Consider the following 19,209-nt stretch of genomic DNA (forward strand, 5'->3'; position numbering starts at 1 on the left):
AGTGATGAACTAAGATCGTTTTACTTTACAGTAGCCACCAGTGAAAGGCAGTGTGTAGCCCGCTGTAGCAACGAAAATGTAAAATACGTGTATACTTCCTGTTTTGTCTTTGGCGGTGTGCATCCATTGTGTTGGGGCTGCATTGCGTTAGATTATTTTGGTAGACTATTTAGTCATTTGACTGAGAATGAGGTAAGTCCATGGCTCGAGGTTTAGTCCTACTGAAAGTCAAATTAAAATGCTGGTCAAAAAGTATCATTAATATATGCTTTTATTCTTAAGGTATTTATTAAACATTGGCTTATATCACTTATAACAGTTATGGTACTTAATATAACAACTAATAAAACCATGTAATAATGTAATACAGGAACAAAAAACAGGCATTTGTTTGTTGTTTGGGTTCAAAATGTGAAATATTTCCTTTTCTGCACAACTACAGGATCTCTACTCGTTCAACATTTCGCTTTATTTAGCCTAAGGTATTAATTCTAGTTCACGGTCAACATGTGGTTATATGCAGTGGTAGAAAGTAACTAAGTACATTTACTCAAATACTGTCATTAATTACAATTTGAGGTATCTGTACTTTACTTTTCTGCTACTTCCTACTTCAAATATTGTACTTGTTATTTCACTACATTTATTTGATAACTTTAGTAACTTTCATAATCACATAATACAACATATGTTTGTTGATTAGTAAAGTTCTTCGAATTATAATGTAGTTAATATTAGCTCCACCTATAGCAGCTGCAACCTTAGCGATGTGCACATTAATTGGGCTACAATGTGCATGAGTAGTTTTACCTTAGGCACTTGAAGTATATTTGAATGCTAATACTTTTGTATTTTCACTATAGGTGACATTTTTGCTCCGGACTTTTAGACTGTGGTATTGACACGTAAGTAAATTAACCTCAGTATTCTTAATAAAACAAGTTCTGACTTTTTGCACCGCTGTCACATGTTCATGTTGTGAAATCCCAGTTAAATTATAAAGTGGGTCATTCAAAGCTATGTACACATTCTGGGTTTGCCTTTACCTTATCATATAAAAAGTCTAAATTATGAAATTATTCAGCAGCAACAACTATGCGTCATGAGTAAGTGTGCAGGGTTTAGACTGTTCCTATGGCCTTTGGGCGTTTCCTTCTGTGTAGGTCAATGGGGCTCCACACACACAAGGCTGCGTTACTCATGAAGCGTTTCATACACTGTACACTGCAGCTGTCATGTCATATGTCAAGTTGTATTTTACAGTATATCATCTATTCCTATTATAGCTGTCATATGAGCACTTCTGTTTGCAGATAGGTGTTTTCATTCAGAGAGCATCCATGTGTCATCCGTGCTCTGTTGATCCTTTGTGCATGTTTTTGTGGTCACAACAGGATGCGTCCATTCAGTACATGAGACATGAAGTATAAGGAACACATACTCCGGAGGGGCGTGTGTAAATTGTCCCGCCAAATAGCCGAGACGCACAATTCAACCATTGACTTCCGCTTAAACAAAGTGTCCCAGGGACCCTCGTTTGTCAGATGTTAATTTAGCATTGAATTCATACCATCAGTGAAAAAACTATGAAGTATGATCAGACTGGAGCGTGGTTCAGGTATGTACCAGTGCCAGTGGAGATTACCAATCGCATTTTAATGAGACTGTTCATTCCAAGGCCTCAGCGCCTGAAGCAGAGATAGTTCTATATAAACTTATCCTCAGCTATGCATTTTTGTGCTTGTGTCTATGAAGGGGCTTCTAAGAAAGGCTTAAACTACATGTAGTTCAATTTCAGTCTTATCAAAACAACTGACTTTGTGGTCTAAGCAGTGCACGGTCGCACCTGACGCTCGGTGCGTGATTATGGCAGATTACATCAAGAAACAACAGGAACAACCGAGTCACTTCATTTGTGGGCGTAGACAAGAAGCCACCCTAAAGGCCCCAGGGTGCTCCTGTGCGCTCAATGACGTTTGCCGCAAATTTCAGTCTGTTTTGGTTTCTGCAGCAGAAACTTCAAATGTCTGTAGCGTGGCCTGTGGATTAAATATGAAATCATTAGGTGGCATACAGAAATCTCGAAGCACATAAACGTCTGGATTTTGTCTCACCGAATGTTCAGCTGGTGCTCAGCTACACATCTGCTGTATTGTGGATCGCCACCGGTTTACAAATCCAGGAAGGTAACTTATGATGGAGGGGACAGAGCTACTTTTTTATAAATTGCCTCATTGTTGCAGTAGTCTGCATACAAATAACCAGGCTGTCAAGAGATTTACACAATTATAATGACAGGAAAACGTAATTAAAGCACCTATTCTCTATAGAAAGTGATCCTTCAGGTCTAGTCGTTGCATTATTATTATTAATAGTAATAATAATTTGTCGCCAACAGAAGCCGCTATGTGCGCAGCAGGATTTATAGCATAAGGCCGAAGTAAGCATTTTAAGGAAGTCAGCATTTAGCACCAGCTACAGTAGCTGTGTGAACATAAGTTAAAATAATTGGAAATATAATGTAGCCCAGGTATCACGGTTTTCAAATAACCCAGTGTGATGGGATTAAACGCGTCCACCTCTTTTAGATATTTTGTTGCTTCCTTGTTGAAAAAGGAAGTCTGACGCAAATATAGGGAACTCGTGGCACCGTTTGCACACTTCAAAATGATATGGTGGGTTTAATTATTTTTTACTCTTTTGGGGAACCTGTTCAAACCAAACGAAGATATTAGCAAATGTCATTTAGCTGCTGTCCAACCAAAGATCAACCAATCGTCATATTATAGGCCTACATGAAAATTAAATCTTTGGTTCATCTGAAAAATTGTTCATATTGGTGTTATTAGTTTTAAAACTGGGCATCAAAAACTTTCATGGCAAAATTAAACAAGACTTATTTTAAAATATCTGCTGAGTTTTCGGGACTTGTTTGATTTAATTACTTTAGGCCTGTCCTGTTATTTCATCATTTCTGAGATGTTTTCTTAATGAAACGCATATATGGTTTGTTTTTTGATTTACAATCTTAATAAAAATGTGAATTAAATTGTGTACTAACAGTATTCATTCAACCATATTGTTACTCACTGTGTTTGATAAACACTTGCCCGTTTTTACGGGAATGACAAATTAAATTTGAATTAGTGCAGACAAAAAAAAAACCCTATGCTGATTTAAAATAAAACGACATCTTCACGGAGCTTTCCCCTGTAGTAGTTCCATTAGCGGACAGAGGTTTGACTAATGCGCTTTGAAAAGGTACTCAACTCCCTGTCGGGGCTACCTGTAACACCTTCAGTCCATGGAAACCAGCTGGATGCAACCTGTGTGTTACGTTGCACACGCACATCATGAGAACCCGCACTACATGGCGTCATGTCCAAATTTACCTCAGCCAGCGGCATCCCAGTAAAAACGGTAAGGAGGACATATAGCCGCAGTGAAACTGGTGACAGCAAGACTCTAAAGATAAAAAGTCATTTTCAGCCAGTCGGACTTGTTAACATCCCCTTTCTCCAAGTTGCCAGGGACCCGGAGGCCAGTCTACAGAATTACATTTACTCTTGTGAAACGTCGGTGATTTGCACCTGGTGTTTCGCCTTGCTGAGGTTGATTTGGCGGTAAGTCACACCCCATGTTTCCCCCTTTATTGGGGTACACAGGTCTGATCTCAGTGGCGAAGCCCTTCTTGTGATAGCGATGAATTTGTAGGACGGGGAAGGAAGAACGACGACAAAAAAAAAAAAATAGATTTAAAAACTAGTCATCAGGGCTTGTTTCACTCCAAGGTCAGTGAGTTAAAGCTGCGTCATTTTGTTTCAAGGCCCTGTTGAACCAGTGAAGACGGACTGGGCCACCATAGTGAAGGCTAGACTATAGATTTTACTCCCCCCCAGGTTCTGACTCCCACGTGAAAAGCTCACCGTACGTCTACTGCAGACTCAACATCCGCCAATGTGCAAAGCACTTTTTGTGCTAAAAACAAATATTCTGGCAGGTCTGCTCTGGGTGGAATGGATTACATGTGTAGTGTGCAGACTCCATGGTCAAGTTCAAGTTGGGCTGCCTAGTTAAACTGGGGGGCGCATTCTCCAGTGTCTGCCGCGAAGGGTGAGACCCGTTTCTGACTCCCCCCTGCAAAACTAGACTGAATCACATGACTACAGTTTTCTGCTCTACTGCCACCAGGGAATCTGCAGGGGTTTAGTCATATATGTTCTAAAGACGGACCGTGATGCACAGCATGATTAGTCATTTATGGAAATAAGGCAAAAGTGTTCCACATTCAGTAAACTCTCTAAGCCCATCCGCTCTCCTTCACTATCTAAAATACACACAATATAAGTGACACTACTGTAAACCTATACAAGGTCACTCATGTGTTGCGCAAATCTCTAAGAGTTATCTCTGAATGATCGCAAGATCCCATCTGCCCTGCCCACGACCCATTGCGCAACTCCAGGTAAGTAGGAACACAGAGGGACCTTCGCCAGCGTTTTGCTCTTAGCCAAAAGATTGAATGGTAGTCTATCCTTGTGAATTTGAAAGTGCAAGTAAACCAGCGTCGCCTAAATACTGGCTACACCGTGATAGCCAGCAAAAATATCATTACACATTCAAGGAGCCGAGTGTGACTTTTGTTTCTGTGGCACAAAGACTCGATATAAAAGGAAATCTTTGCAGATTTCCATCCGGATTAGAGGCCAGCGATGTTTCTTCAGCTTCATACTGGTACATCCCCAGTAACAATCTGCAGACTGTGCTCTTCAGCTCTAACATGCTATTTGATGGTGCTCTTGGTTCTGTGTCCATATTTAAAACACCTGTTATAATAATGTAAATACCTATGAAGTTTAAACATTAACACGCCAACTGACTCATGTGTCATCGAGTGCAGTCAGTACAGTATATCACAGCTTTTGAACTTAGGTGCTGTGTCTATCCATAGGAATCTTGTTTAGCTAAAACAGACAGACTTGGATTTTGTACATTTTCAAATTGTCAGAAGAAGCAATAAGTGGTCAGAGCGTGGGGGAGGAGACAGAGAGAGACATAGATGGTTGACTTTTTTCCTTTGCGGGCCAGATAAAAGAGTCGGAGGAGAAAACCAAAGGAATTTCCCTCACTTCTCAGATGGCTGGCTGGGGGAGGGGGTGGGCGCTGCTCGGAGCCTTTTCCTCCTTTCGGACAGGCGAGGGCGCACAAGGACAGCACAGGCTGTTGAAACTCCATAGTCTGAAGCCTGCCTCCCTTTCCTCCTTCGATGGGTTCAAATGACTCCACCTCTCCGTACAGTATCATCGACATGCCTTGGAGCGGCACATCTGCATATTATGACCCTGCAGGCAGAAATATGCTTATTAGAAGTCATGCTATATTGTTATCAGATGCAGATCCTCAGAAGAAGCATTCATCTAGAGTGCTCCTAATGTCACTTTTTTCCAGTTGCAAGACCCAGATACACTCTGAATTGCACATTTCCTTATATTTGGCCTTGTAGAAGTGAACACTTGTCCTAGCTAGTTGACCCTCACAGTTTTCTTAAATAGGTTGTCATGTTGGAGCACAGATAGAGTGAACTTGACTGCTGAAGAGGCATTAGGGTCAGAATATATCCCATGGACATTCTGCGCACTGCATCTTTCACAGTTAAACATTAGGAAACCAAACGTACCAAATCTCTGTTAAATCTACTTTAGCGGGTACATCCGTTCCCTGAGGGCACAGGAGGATAAAAATAAATGTATAAATAAATAAATAAATCCGTACCATCACTCATAAAGACAATTTAACCCTATGCTGAAAGACTGCGTAAAGCAGGGCAGTGCTAGTAACCAGCAGTGTTTTTTCGCTGAAGCATTGTCACAACACTACATCAGTGTCTAAGTTTGACAGTTGAAATATGTGTGAGCGTGCAAGAGAAACATTTCTAATTTCCTGCAAATAACATAATGACAACAGGTTTTCTAACTTTGTTTAGGCGTCATTAATAAAATAGAGATGTTCCTGCTCAAATGCTGTTTAGGTCCACGTTCTGTCAGTCGGCTTCTTGGATCAACTCTGACCGCGAGACTTGACCTTTGAGGACTTCACTTAAGTTGTGAAAGGCACGAGCATGAACGAACGCGGGAACAAAGGGTGCGCGAAATCCAAATAATTAATCTTGATTCATTTGTATTTATTCAAATGTATCACAAGTACCGCGGTAATTACAACCCCATTTAAAATGTATTATAAAGACCTGAAAATCGAGATTGGAATATTCTTAGCGATTGTTGTCCCTCATTTTGCCGAACTGTGAATTCTCAGATGATAACTGAATGTTTCTTGTTTCATTGCTGCTTGCTGACAGCCTCCACCTCCACGCTGCCATTGCTCCTTCTGTTTACCCATACAGTATATCCAATCAATGCATGTCGTCATCAGGGGGGACCATAATGACGACTGGCCTATTAAGAATGACAGCTCTGGAGAAAGAGAGACACCCCCCCCACCCACCTCCACCACCACCACTCCACACACACCCCTCCAACCTGAAAATCATCGCCTTGGTTTTGACGGCTTGCACTCTCCCGCGAAGTCGAGATTTCTAAGTAGTGCTTGTGATGGAAAACAGAAAGGAGATGGGGATGCTGGCTGAGGGAGGTCAGCTTGGCAAGAGCGGCGCTAGTTTGTCGGAAGCAAACGAGACCCCCGTGCAAGAACCGCAAGCAAAGCCGGGCCACAGGAACTGTTTGAGCCCCGGGGCTGCGCCCTATTCCCGGGACAGAACCGAGATGGTGGAGGACAGCCCACGGAGGAATATGTGCGCCGATATGAGGCCGGTTGGCACATCCTCCTCTGGAGAAAGGCAACGGACTGATTATCCCCACAAAGACGGCAGCAGCTCAGACACCGAGTCGGACTTCTACGAGGAAATTGATGTCAGCTGCACGCCTGAAAGCATGGACTACCAAAAAGCTAAAGGTATGTGTAGGCTAGGTTTGGGAGCCACATGCTGCTGCAGACTTTCTAGGATTTAATGGTTGTGCTATGAAGTTGATTGAATGCCAAAGGCTCAATTAAGCCGGTCAAAAACGTCACATAGAACAGGACAATTGGGAAAAACACATTTACAATAAATGTAAATGTGCAAAGAAATCGAAAATTAGAAAGCACGCAGAGGGAGTATCATATAGTTTTCCCATAATAGCATAGCACAATACAGTGTAAGTGCAGTAGGTGCTGCACAGCTGTTCTGACAAGTGACCAGCATGTCTGGAAACACGCTGAGGTGACACCCACAATATAACCGGGAATTTTCTTCACCAAGTTTGACAATATGACTCCCTCGTACGGCAAACCTGCCTATATGCCTCATATACATACTGCAAGAGGAGGAACGCAGGATTTTATGTAAACCACAGGCAAACATTTACAGAGTAGGCCACTAATATGGATATTTTCTGGACTGTCTTTAAGACGCATGACTCAGGACTGTTATGTTACATCCGGTAATAAAATTGTATTAACAAATACATTATTAACGTCAAGATATGAATAATTTGTAGTTCGTTTGCCGCAAACCAAAGGTCTGGCAAAAACACAAACCGGTGACAACAATATAACCTCGTTAATAATCATTCTAGAAAATGAAAATGATGGTATTAATAAATGTCAATGTATTTTGTAAAATAGAGAAATAAAAATATTTTTGATAAGACTCCACAAAATGAAGACCTGAGCTACCTGTGCTATGTCAGGGAGGCCCTTAATGCTGAAAGTGAACCAGTGCATTAAAATAATGGAATTATCCTGCTTGTCCTCACATCCAAACACTTGGCAAAATGTGCACATAAACGACTGAAAATAAAAAAAAATACAACGTTTCATTGTGTTGTTTCTTCCATTTTAGTTGTTTTGATTGATTCGTTTTACTCTGTGTGACCTATCCCAAAAAATTATTCTGCATACTGCTGCAGGTCGAAATGGAGATTCTCCGGCTCACCCGAGTGATTCTGGTGCTGGCCCAGGTAAGACTGTCCCGGGTCAAGGCTCTTTGTCCTACGCAGCAGACCAGATTCGGCGGTACCGGACAGCGTTCACCCGGGAGCAGATCGCTCGGCTGGAAAAAGAATTTTACCGGGAGAACTATGTATCCAGGCCGCGGCGATGTGAACTGGCTGCTGCCTTAAATCTACCTGAAACCACCATCAAGGTAAGAGTCCTTTGTATTTGAGGAGAGGAGCTGACTCAGGCCTCTGTGGCAAAAATATTGTGTCACATTGTGTGATCTGGTATTTATAAAGCTATGTCAAATATAAAGAGCTGCAAAACTTTGTAAATTTTATAAAGAAAATATGGCAAAAGCAGCACATAGAGCGTAAAATCTACCGAGTGAGCGTTTACTGGGAGCAGAGGACTTCTTAAAAAATACCATTTTATTTTATTTTTCCACTGAAACAGGAGCAAGTGTAACAATACAAGAATTCCAAGTAAAAGAATACATTAAAGTATAAACCCACTGCAAGCCATATCCGTGTGTAAAGGCGGAAGCTATAGATGCATGCGCGCTTTTGCTATTTTGGTTTGGCTTTAAAACAGTGGGGGTTGTGGTTAATATTTGACTCGTTGTGTCTCTGTCCCAGGTGTGGTTTCAGAACCGCAGGATGAAAGACAAACGTCAGCGTCTGGCCATGACGTGGCCTCACCCCGCCGACCCGGCCTTCTACACCTACATGATGAGCCACGCGGCAGCCACAGGGAACCTTCCTTACCCCTTCCCGTCCCACCTGCCTCTACCTTACTACTCCCACCTGGGTGTGGGAGCTGGCTCAGCTCCTTCGGCCACTCCTTTCTCCAACCCCCTGCGCTCCCTCGACAGTTTCCGGATGTTGTCTCACCCCTACCAGAGGCCGGAACTCCTTTGCACCTTCAGACACCCCTCTCTATACTCGAGTCCGACCCACGGCCTCGGTCCCGGAGGAAGCCCCTGCTCATGTCTGACCTGTCACTCCAGTCAATCCAACGGCATCTCGAGCAGGCCCTCCGGCTCGGACTTCGCTTGCTCCCCAACTAGCAGGACTGACGCTTTTGTAACTTTCACGCCTTCAGTGCTCAGCAAATCATCTGTGACATTAGATCAGAGGGAAGAAGTGCCTCTGACCAGATAAAACCAAAACAACTAACTGTTGTTCTATATAAGCCTTTGCCATAAGCTTTTTAACCTAACATATTATATGATCAGGTCTGAAACAGCATGAAGAGGAAGCCTGTGAGCAGTGAAAGCCAGCTTAATCTTGGCGCAAACAATTAGCCAGATCTCCTGCGTGACGCACAATGATCTCCCATTACTGAAAAAAATAATAATAATGATACCATTGCAGAGCCAAGACAGTGCTGAAATACGACGGCATGGACACAAACTGCATTTGATTTTAGAAGACTAATTTGATGTGTGACAAAGAAGGGATCCAGAGAAGCTTTTAAATTTCAGTGATAGATGACGTTAACATTTTTATCATTACTTGTCATCTTTTTGCGCGTCTGAATGGACTTACATGTATTGCTAGATAGATGAGAATGATGCTTTCCATCTCTCTTTTTAACAAGGGGACTTGTTAACAGAGTGTGGCCGTCTCATTATATCTAGCTTTCCCCCCCCTTGCTCTCCACGGCGGCCGAAATGTGCAGATGCTAGTAAAATTAGCAAGTGGTGTAGTACGAGCCGGTAAATTTTGGGTGTTGGATTAATGATAATACCAGGAAGGGATCGTTCTTAGGAAAAGGTAACAAGGCGCCAGGGGAACGGATTACTACAGTCTGCACAGTCTGACAAGTGGAGAGAAAAGAGGAAGGACCCAGAAGAGGATGGAGAGAGACAGGGAGAGGACAATCAAAAGGAAAAATATAACACTGAACATTTCTAAGGCCATCAAACACTTTATTTTCTAGTTTCCTCCCTCAAAGATACAAGAGCCATTTCTTAAAGCTGATGAAAATGTGATTGAATGATGCTTATAGGCCTCTTAAATGTAATATTTTTCTCGCTTCATACTGCTACAGTGGCATGTAGCATTTTGTGGAAAAAACGGACTAACAAGTGACAGATGTCTTTAATTGGGGGGGGTTCTCTACGTCTAATTTGCAATAAACACTGGCAAATAATTAAGCGAGCAATGGAGTGTTTGTCCTCTGAACGTCTTTATGGTGTATTTGAAGAGCCAAGAATACCGTTTCCTAAAACCTAAATGTACTTTAATCGGAGACAACTAAATAAAATTAGATTTAAACAAGTTCTGCTCCTTTCAGGTCATTTTATTTCGTTCAACACAAGTAGGGTATTAAGGGGTTACTATGATCAAAACTGGTATTACCCCCACCCCACCTCCATCACGATCATCCGCCTCCAATAATAACGCTAATTTTGCTCTCAAGTGGTCGGTGTCAAAACACTAGTGTGGCCCCATATCTCCTGACGGGGCCGCTAGATTGAGCGTGACAGTTAAGTGGTCCCCGGGCTCTATAAACGCCACTCATATTTTCTCTGCGACCACTTAATAAACAAGACAGAATTAGTTGTCTGAAGATATTGGAAATGCAAAGAGATCAATGACTCAGAGAGGCCCGCCACCATTCAGTGGGATCTTAATTGCCCGCATTTGACTGGGGCTGCGCAAATTAAGAGTTTTCTGTGCGTAATAGGATTGGTGAGGTGCCATGGCCAGCGGACAGACACACACATCTTTATGTCATATATAGATAAGAATTTATTGCTGTAATCTGTGGGAAAAGGTGGGACATGAACCTCAAAGTATAAGCCTGCAAAAGTATTGGCCAGATGAGAATTTGTAGCTATAATCTCACAAACAAAACTGCATTTTCAAAAATACTGCTATAACCTAAATATTTGTGATGAAATGCGGTCATTCGACCTGTAATTCCAAAAAGCATGAATCTTTGCCAAGTATTCATGACCACGAACTCTGTACCCAACACAGAAAACAAGACACCAAATTCAGATTTGTATCCTCCGCTAATGATTTCTGAGGCAAAAGGTTCATTCTAATCAGATAGTACCGCGTCCACACACACACACACACACACACACACACACACACTGCGCCGATCAACCCTCCCTCTTGCACACGCCTTTGATTGATGGCCTTATTAACTGGAGTTCTTGTAAGTGTGACCGAGCTGATTAAAATGCATATGTTTGGAATAATACACCGTTTAAGCAGCTTGGGTCGGGGAGAAACCACAAGGCAGATTTATGTATACTATCAGCCGGTGTTTTTAAACATGATACGAACACGGGTCATACATGAAAATGGCTTTGGTTTGTACATAATAAAATAAAGATGAATGGATCGGGCACAGCTGAATATTCAAATGGCGCAGTCTCCGCAAAACTTTAGTTTCATAGTGGGTTAATTTTAACAGGCTGGGAAACTTGGACCTACTTTTCATTTGGTTACACAGGAGTAGGCGCACTATCACGTTCTAAACCTGCGCCACACTGTGTCAGAATGACACATTAAAGTACGGTAAATTATAACCACATTCACACCGCCACGCATATGGATCGCCATCTTTCTTCACTGCATAAACTGTTCGGCGGATTCCTCCGCGGCCTAATACTGCATCAACATGCATTTAATCTCTAGACGATTAGGTATGACTGAGCTTCAGCATTTGATGCGTTCATATAGCCTGCACACATAACAGCAATTACATCAGCCTTATAGGATCTTATTGGTGAGAATTGGCTTGGGGCTCTAGAGCATCCACAACTAGGACAAAGCATTTTGATATGGGCGGTGCAGTGCAGCTGTCCACTGACAGCAAATTCAAAAAGACACTAAAATGGGTCTGTGGCTGCTGCTACTGCTGTTAAAATTGGATTACATCCTAATTTACAGGGCCTTCTCCTAACGCAAGAGCCTGGCGGAGGCGTGGACGGACCAATCACACAGTAATGATGATGAATGGGAGATTAATGCGCATACAAGCAAGACAGTTTAAGCCTTCATCTGTTTAAATGGGCTTCCAATATCATTTGGAAAAAGGAGGTCATGTTAAATCAATCGGGGGGTGAGATACGCGTGAAAGTCGTTTTCAGCGGCGTCTTTATCAACATTATTTACGGTGCACCGGAGACAGCTATATGCAGCAAATGGCCCGGCTGCTACGTGCGTATGTGATATTGAAGAGCAACAAAAGGAGCAGGATGGACTCAGGACATAAAAAAATCCTCTTAAATAGTTGTTCAAATCGAGTGGAGACGGAATTTCTGTGTACATTAATGCAAAAATTATCTTTGTGGCCTTGAAAATGATTATCTTTAACGTAAGTAAACTCACAATGTTGGGCTTTTTTAACAGAGATTGTGTGTAACATGACAGAGCTCGTTCAAGGGAGGAAAGAATCTGATAAAACACCTTTCACATTTAAACTTGTAGGTTGTGGCATATTTCTATTGTGCCAGTGAGTAATTCAGTAGAGAATGATACTTTTTCCATAGCCCACCAACCTTCCTGCAGAGCAGACAGGGCTACAGTAGTTACACAATGGTCTGAAACACCTCTTTGCTTTAAAACTGGGAGTCGGTACAAAGTGGCTGATTTTCACATTTGGTAAATCAACCCAAAACCATTACGCACGTATGTAAACTAGACGGCAGTAGCCATATATGGCGACATTTAGCCTTAAATTCTTTGGTATGCCTACCAAAACAGTTAAGCTAGCTAGTGCATATGTCAGCCAGTGGAGCTAGTACATGTAGTTTATCCAATTTCAACACATTCAAATAAAAAAGAACATAACAGAAAAGTAACATATCCATAGACATGCAGAAAAGTATTAACTGTTGCATATCTAGTTACTTGTGTTAGACACAAATAGATTTATTTTATGCACTAGCTGGGTTTTGTTTGTTTGTTTGTTTGTTTGTTTGTTTTTTGCCACTGTAGGTAAAACGCTGGACCCTACCATGCAAGTGGAACGTAAGATGTTAAAAAAAGAAAAAACAGTGCAAAGACAACACTAAATATAGAACACATATTTCACAATAGATCAAATACGCACCTGAGCATGAATTCAAAGATGTAGTGACATACAGAAACCAAAATAATATCACAAATCAATGCCATCTTTCCTCCCCACCCCCCTGTTCGTTAATATGGTTTGCTCCTGGAGCTTTAAAGCACGTGTGTGGCGCTCTTGGACTGTTTTGCCCCCACCCCCAACCACTACACCCACTATACCCACTACACCCACACCTACCCCAGTTCAGTACGTTTTAGAGTGAGTTTAACACCTGAGCAGATAGCAACTATTTTCTTATAGCTTTAAGAGGCATTTAATGATTGGAGCAATGATTTGAGCTTCTCTGTATCTTTTGATTCTACCTCTGCTTTCAAGCGGAAATAAAGCTTTGAGTGACATATCCCAGATTCTCCTGTGTTTACAACTGAACAAACATGTCAGTGTCCTGTAGGGTACTAAAGTGGCACACCAAGAAAACAAAGACAGGATACAGAGTACAATAAGATTTCTCATTCAGGTTGTAGGGACAGGAAAATAATCCTCTCTGAGGCTGCAGAGTATCAGGTAGTTACAAGGGTTTGTGTAGACAAGTATGTCAAAATTATGAATGCATCACAAACAACAGATTTCATTTGATAGTGAGGGTATAGGGCATGGAGAGAGTTTGTTAGTATCAGGTCTTGTAAAACAGCTGTTAGGGTGTTGAACCATAACAGTCTCCAAGGGGAACCGTATTTGGATCACAGTGTTAGTCCCACATCCTCTTATCCTCTTTGCCATCATTAGAGTCCTCAAACCATAGTCCTGGGCCATATCAGACTTTGACTGAGGGATTATCAAACAGAAAGATCATGATTTTACAAGATTTCAGCATTTAGCGCAATGATTTGAGTGTGTGCCCTTGTTCTTAGAAAACTGGGTTATCACAGATGGGGGTTCAAGTTATTGTTTTCCAAGATGACGAGAAGCTGGAAATTAACCATCTGGTTATAGATTACACATGGCTCCATCAGTTTGGAATGCAGTACTGAAGTATTGTACACAAGAAAACAATCTTGGTCATGTACAGTAGCACAAGGCATGCAGGTGTTTAGTCTCATGCCCTATGGATTATGACCTTTGGTCAAAATTTTGATTTATGAACTTGGTGTATGAACTTGTAGCACAATAGCTTTTTTTTTTTTTTAGTTTTTTTTTCCAATTTTCTTAAATTGGTCATCTCCATATTTCACTTTGCAGTGAAGTGACTGAAACTCACACAGCTAAAAAAAGCAATTCTGTCTTCTCCAAGTGGAAGTATTTCCTCTGCCTTGACAGATGAAGCAGGGAATTGCAAGAACATTTAACACATGTGCTTGTTACTGTATTTGTTCACTCTAAGATAGACACGTGATGACTGAATATCCTGGACATAAGAGGATTAGTGAATTTAACCAGAAATGGAGGGAGAATCAAAAAGCAATTAAATGAGCAGCATCAAAGAGGACAGCTCATTACAAACTATTAATTAAGGTGCTCTTTCATTTTAAAGTTCAGGTTTGTGGTGTTTTGTGTTTATTGAGCAGATCACAAACAGGAAACACTGAAATAGGATTTTTAGAGAAATGAGAATGATGACTGTATCCTAACATACATCCTGAAATTATCCTAATAGTTTGTTATTCACTGTTTGTTTACTTGTGCTCCCGATGAGATGTTTTGGTTTTGTGGAGTCGCTCACGGGGCACACCACATTGTGTGATATTGTTTTAAATGATTTAATAGGCACTTTGTTAACAACTGAGGGTTATTGTTTTATGACTCTTTCAGCAGCCAATGGCTTTTCAAATCAGTCCAATTCTCTCCACATGTCATATTTTACTGCATGTTGGCCGCCTTACTTCTAGGCAAAGATGGCGGCTGAAGTTTACAGGAAAGGTTGTGGCCCTTCTTTCCCAGACAATCAGATGCCTGTTGCCATAATCTTTTACAGCAGTGAATATGCTGCAATTGTGTTTATTTGACATCATCTGATCAAAGGTTTGATGGCAATGTGATATCCACTGCTGATGTAGGTGCACAGTAGATGTGTGTCTGCTGGTGTATGCCTGCCTGTGGGTGTGTGTGTGCCTGTGATAGAGCACCTCATTGCTGCAGTGATGTATCGTCATTATGCCCCCGTCCTATGAGCATCACATCCAGTCTGCTGGTCCTCTCCTGGGAGACTGGAGTGTCTGGGCTTCCCCTTCACTCCACTCCTCCATTTCCCAGCCCTCTGACCCTCTGACTTCAACTCCTCCCCATCTCCCAACCTGCTCTCAAGTGCTGCGTCGTGCTGCTGATCAATGGCTACAGTTTGGTGCAGTTAACTGTACATGAAAAGCTTACATTTCAAAAGTACCCATTGCTGGATTGAGACTCATGTGTAGTGACATCAAAATAAAGATATAAAGTGAACAAATAGGAATGGACCCTATTTATTTATTTAGGGAGGGTTGAGTCTGTGGGGCTGATAGATAGATAGATAGATAGATAGATAGATAGATAGATAGATAGAGGCTATTTTGGGGAAAATTGAAGAAGTGGGGTATAAAGAATAATGAGAACAGTGAGAATCCACAGTCTGCCACAGCTATCCTAACAGTGATAGGTATCTACACGTGCATGTTGATGCTTTGTGCGGTCATATAATTGTTGCTTTTAATTTGCATTTAATAATTGAATATAATTCACCTTCAAATGCTTTATCTAAGTTTTATCTATCTGTGTGCATTGTGTTAAGGACTTTGAATTGCCTCTGTGTATGGAAATATACTTAAAAAATATATGTGCCTAGCCTTGCCATTCAAAAACATTAAGAAGTCAGCTGGAGTTGGTAGTGTCAACCAATTCACAGATGTAATTAGCTGGCTGCCAGAGAAGATCAAATCTGCCAGTAACAGTTATGATTTTAGTTGGCAAAATCAGTGGTCACCAGTTACAGATGAGAGATACCAGCTTGTCTATCTTTGTTGGAAATTAAGGACCCATTGTTTAAAAAATGACTAGGATTTTTGTGTATTCGCTCCCATGTAAACTGCATATGTATTGTTCAAATATGGGAATCCTACCAGGAATAGCAGTAGTAACACATTCCTATGCCATGCAGGATTGGCATTGTATGTGTGTATGTGTGCCTTTGTATTACTTACATCATGAGGACCGAAGCCTGTTAACACACGCACACTGTGGGGACCCAGCCATCCTTGTGGGGACCAGAAGCTAGTCCCCACAAGGAAATCACAGAATTTTAGGGTGGCAACATGGTTTAGGGTTAGGATGAGGTTAGGGTTACATTAAGGTTAGGATCAGGGTTAGGGTAGGGAAGTAGTGGTTATGGTTAAGGTTAGGATAAGTCTACAGGAAATAAATGTAAGTCAATGTAAAGTCCCCACAAGGAATGAAAACACAGTGTGTGTGTGTGTGTGTGTGTGTGTGCACACGCAGGCAGGCAGCCAAGATAAGTTTGGATGGTAAGGTTACGCCATGGGAAAGGAAACAGGGGAGATGGTGATACCAGATAGTGAGAGCATCAGAAAAAGAGCTAAGAGTCTGTGCTTAGGACATTAATGGATGATTTGAAAGAACACTCACACTGTTTGCTGGGTGCAGACCTCCCTGAATCTATAAAACAGTTGTGACTTACAAGGTAGAGGTGGGGTCAGCTGTGTGAGTGTATGTATTCAGTGCTCAAAGTATCTCTTGAAGCAAGTTTTTACAGAGGATAATTCCACAGGGGGAAAACTAAAACATATGTACTAAAGTATTTACTGAAGTTAGGTTGAAGATAGTATAGTATTACATGCATTGCTGTGGGATTAGGGTTGGGATGCATGAAGATTATTAATCTTGATGATATGATGTATTATGACATATAACTATCAAGTTGCACATATACCATATATTTGACTCAGTAGTCTATTTGAGCATTATGTAATTACTCTTCTGTCATTAAATTGATGTTGGAGACATTCACTCCTCTCAGAGACATTATATAATAAAAACTAATAAGAGTAAAGCTACTGAGATCATTGAGATTTGTTGAATAAATAAAGCTTCATTAAACTGTGATTGTTTTTATGATGGCACAATAATTTACACATCCTTTTTATCATATAGTGAAGACTTAGAATTTTATATGATTAAGTTTAAAGTAATACTCTGAAGCTTATTGATATAATTATATGACCAGTTTGCACTTGATTCTCTTGTCAAATCCAGATTGATACAACATAGTTATGTGGTTCAAGTTTGTTCAGGAAAATGTTTACACTTCCAATATTCTGAAAGCTAGGGTTATGTGGGTCTCCCCTGACATATAGGAAGTGATGTGTTTTGTTTCTGGTAGAAGCCACAGCGGTTTGCAGAGAATCAATCCAAGTAGAGCTGCTGAGTTAGCATATTGCAACAGTAGAAAGCTAGACTGAAAGTGTAACAAAAAGAGTAAACTGGATGGGGACAACATTAAAACAATGCAAAGTCAGACTACCACTATTAAGTCCAAAATATTTTCTTAGTGGGTGTGTGTGTGTGTGTGTGTGCATGCATACAGTATATTGATTTTGTTAGTAATTCATTAAATTGTATCCTAGTTGTGTGAGCAAACTGAGCACAATTGCTTATACCCTATAAACAGCCTATAACCAGATTTCTCTTCAGAATTGTCTTCAGACTGACTTGAAAGCCATCAGACATGAATGAATGGCGAGCCGGTTTAATAAGACAGACAAACTGACGCTGACCTATAGACCTGTGGCGTCTTCAGGTTGTGACTCACAGACCAGGAACCCAAATGAAAGGGGTAGAGGGTGTAACAAAGGAGTCCTGTTTTTGTCAGCCATGGAGCAGAGAGCAGGAAAGAGAGGGAGGTAGAGTGTAAATGCACAGGGGAAACAGACAATGGAGAATCCTTATTTTGTGGATACCTGTTTAGAATGTCTGTGCTTGTCCACTAGGAAGGAACATAAGCAAAAGAAATGAAAAGGCGTAAAGGATGAAGGAGACAGATTATGGGAGCAAGGTCTGTAGAGATCAAGAGAAAGATGGAGGTAAGGAAGGAGGATAGGGTTTATGCTCTGTTTGTGATGGCTGTCTGCTGGATGAAAACAGGGCCTCTTTAACTCCTCGCGGGTTAATGGAACTTTTATGAGTTTGTCCTGCAATCATGTAACCCCTGGCGTCTCATTTTCCCTCAGTTTTTCTCTCTCCATCCCTCTCTCTCATTCTCTCTCTGTCTCTTATTCCTCCTATCGCAGGGGCAGATCAGAGGTGAGCCACTTCTGTGTTTCTGTAAACAGTGCTCTCTCTCTGTGCAGGGTTTATGAGGACAGGACCAGTTAGGAGGAGGTCCAAGACAGTGGATGAGTCACTGGTCTGACTTAGTTTACATTAGGTAAAGACTTGTTTAGGCAGTGGTTAGTATAGTCAGGTGGAGAGTATGACAGCAGCAGTGTAATGGCTTAATGCTGGAGGGGCTAAGGAGGCAAGGGACTGTCCAGAGGTCTGTCTTGTTCAGCCAGTCTTTACTACGAAATAACTGCTCCCACTTTCCAGAGTGTGCTTAATTAAAAATAAAAAGAGGTAGCTCATTTGTTTTAATGCAACAACCACACACAACAACCACAGACTTCTATGACACCACTTTTCCAAACCCCACAAGTAAAACCTCTCCTACCAGCAGGATAAAAGCAGTTAGATGGCTAGTAACACAAGATGCATTAGGTACTGGGGAAGAAGTGATGTCTGCAGGTGTGGTGGATTGATAGACATTGGTGCAGAAAGGCGATGGGAACTCGATCAGGTCTCCCCATCATAAAGCACGTCTGAGGGATGAACGGCTGCAGACAAGATGCAACTTTTAATGCCCAGCTATGACTCACACTGACTGTCAGTAATGAGTTTTATTCACTTTCATCATTTGAGTGTCGATTGCAATCACGGGGCTATCTGAGAGGCATGATTGACGGAATGGAGTCTGGAGGTGCTGGGTGGGAGTGAGGAACAAAGGAGGACTGATGGTAGCTGGATTCTGATGCTGATATTTATCTACCTATGGTGCAGCAGTTAGACCACTTTAGAGCAATACAAAGAGAGAATGCACAAACTGAGATTCATTGCTTGCTTTTGCAAACTAGACAACTAACCTCCAAGACTAAATTA

At 41.5% G+C, this 19,209-nt stretch overlaps 1 protein-coding gene across 3 annotated transcripts; it reads left to right on the forward strand.

Annotated features, from left to right (window-relative positions):
• Nucleotides 1-6,608: 6,608 nt before the first annotated feature.
• On the forward strand, nt 6,609-9,184 carry evx1 (even-skipped homeobox 1). Of its 3 annotated transcripts, none has more exons than XM_020614187.1 (3): nt 6,609-6,984; nt 7,977-8,200; nt 8,631-9,184. In XM_020614187.1, the coding sequence occupies exons 1-3, from the start codon at nt 6,609-6,611 to the stop codon at nt 9,153-9,155; spliced, it is 1,125 nt and encodes a 374-aa protein (XP_020469843.1). In that variant the 3' UTR covers nt 9,156-9,184. The 3 variants fall into 3 exon arrangements, with proteins under 3 accessions (XP_020469843.1, XP_020469844.1, XP_020469845.1); XM_020614188.1 differs by having other exon boundaries at nt 6,609-6,969; nt 7,965-8,200; XM_020614189.1 differs by having other exon boundaries at nt 6,609-6,969; nt 8,055-8,200.
• Nucleotides 9,185-19,209: the final 10,025 nt, after the last annotated feature.

This window comes from Monopterus albus, unplaced genomic scaffold (assembly GCF_001952655.1).
Source record: "Monopterus albus unplaced genomic scaffold, M_albus_1.0 scaffold143.1, whole genome shotgun sequence".
NCBI lineage: Eukaryota > Metazoa > Chordata > Actinopteri > Synbranchiformes > Synbranchidae > Monopterus > Monopterus albus.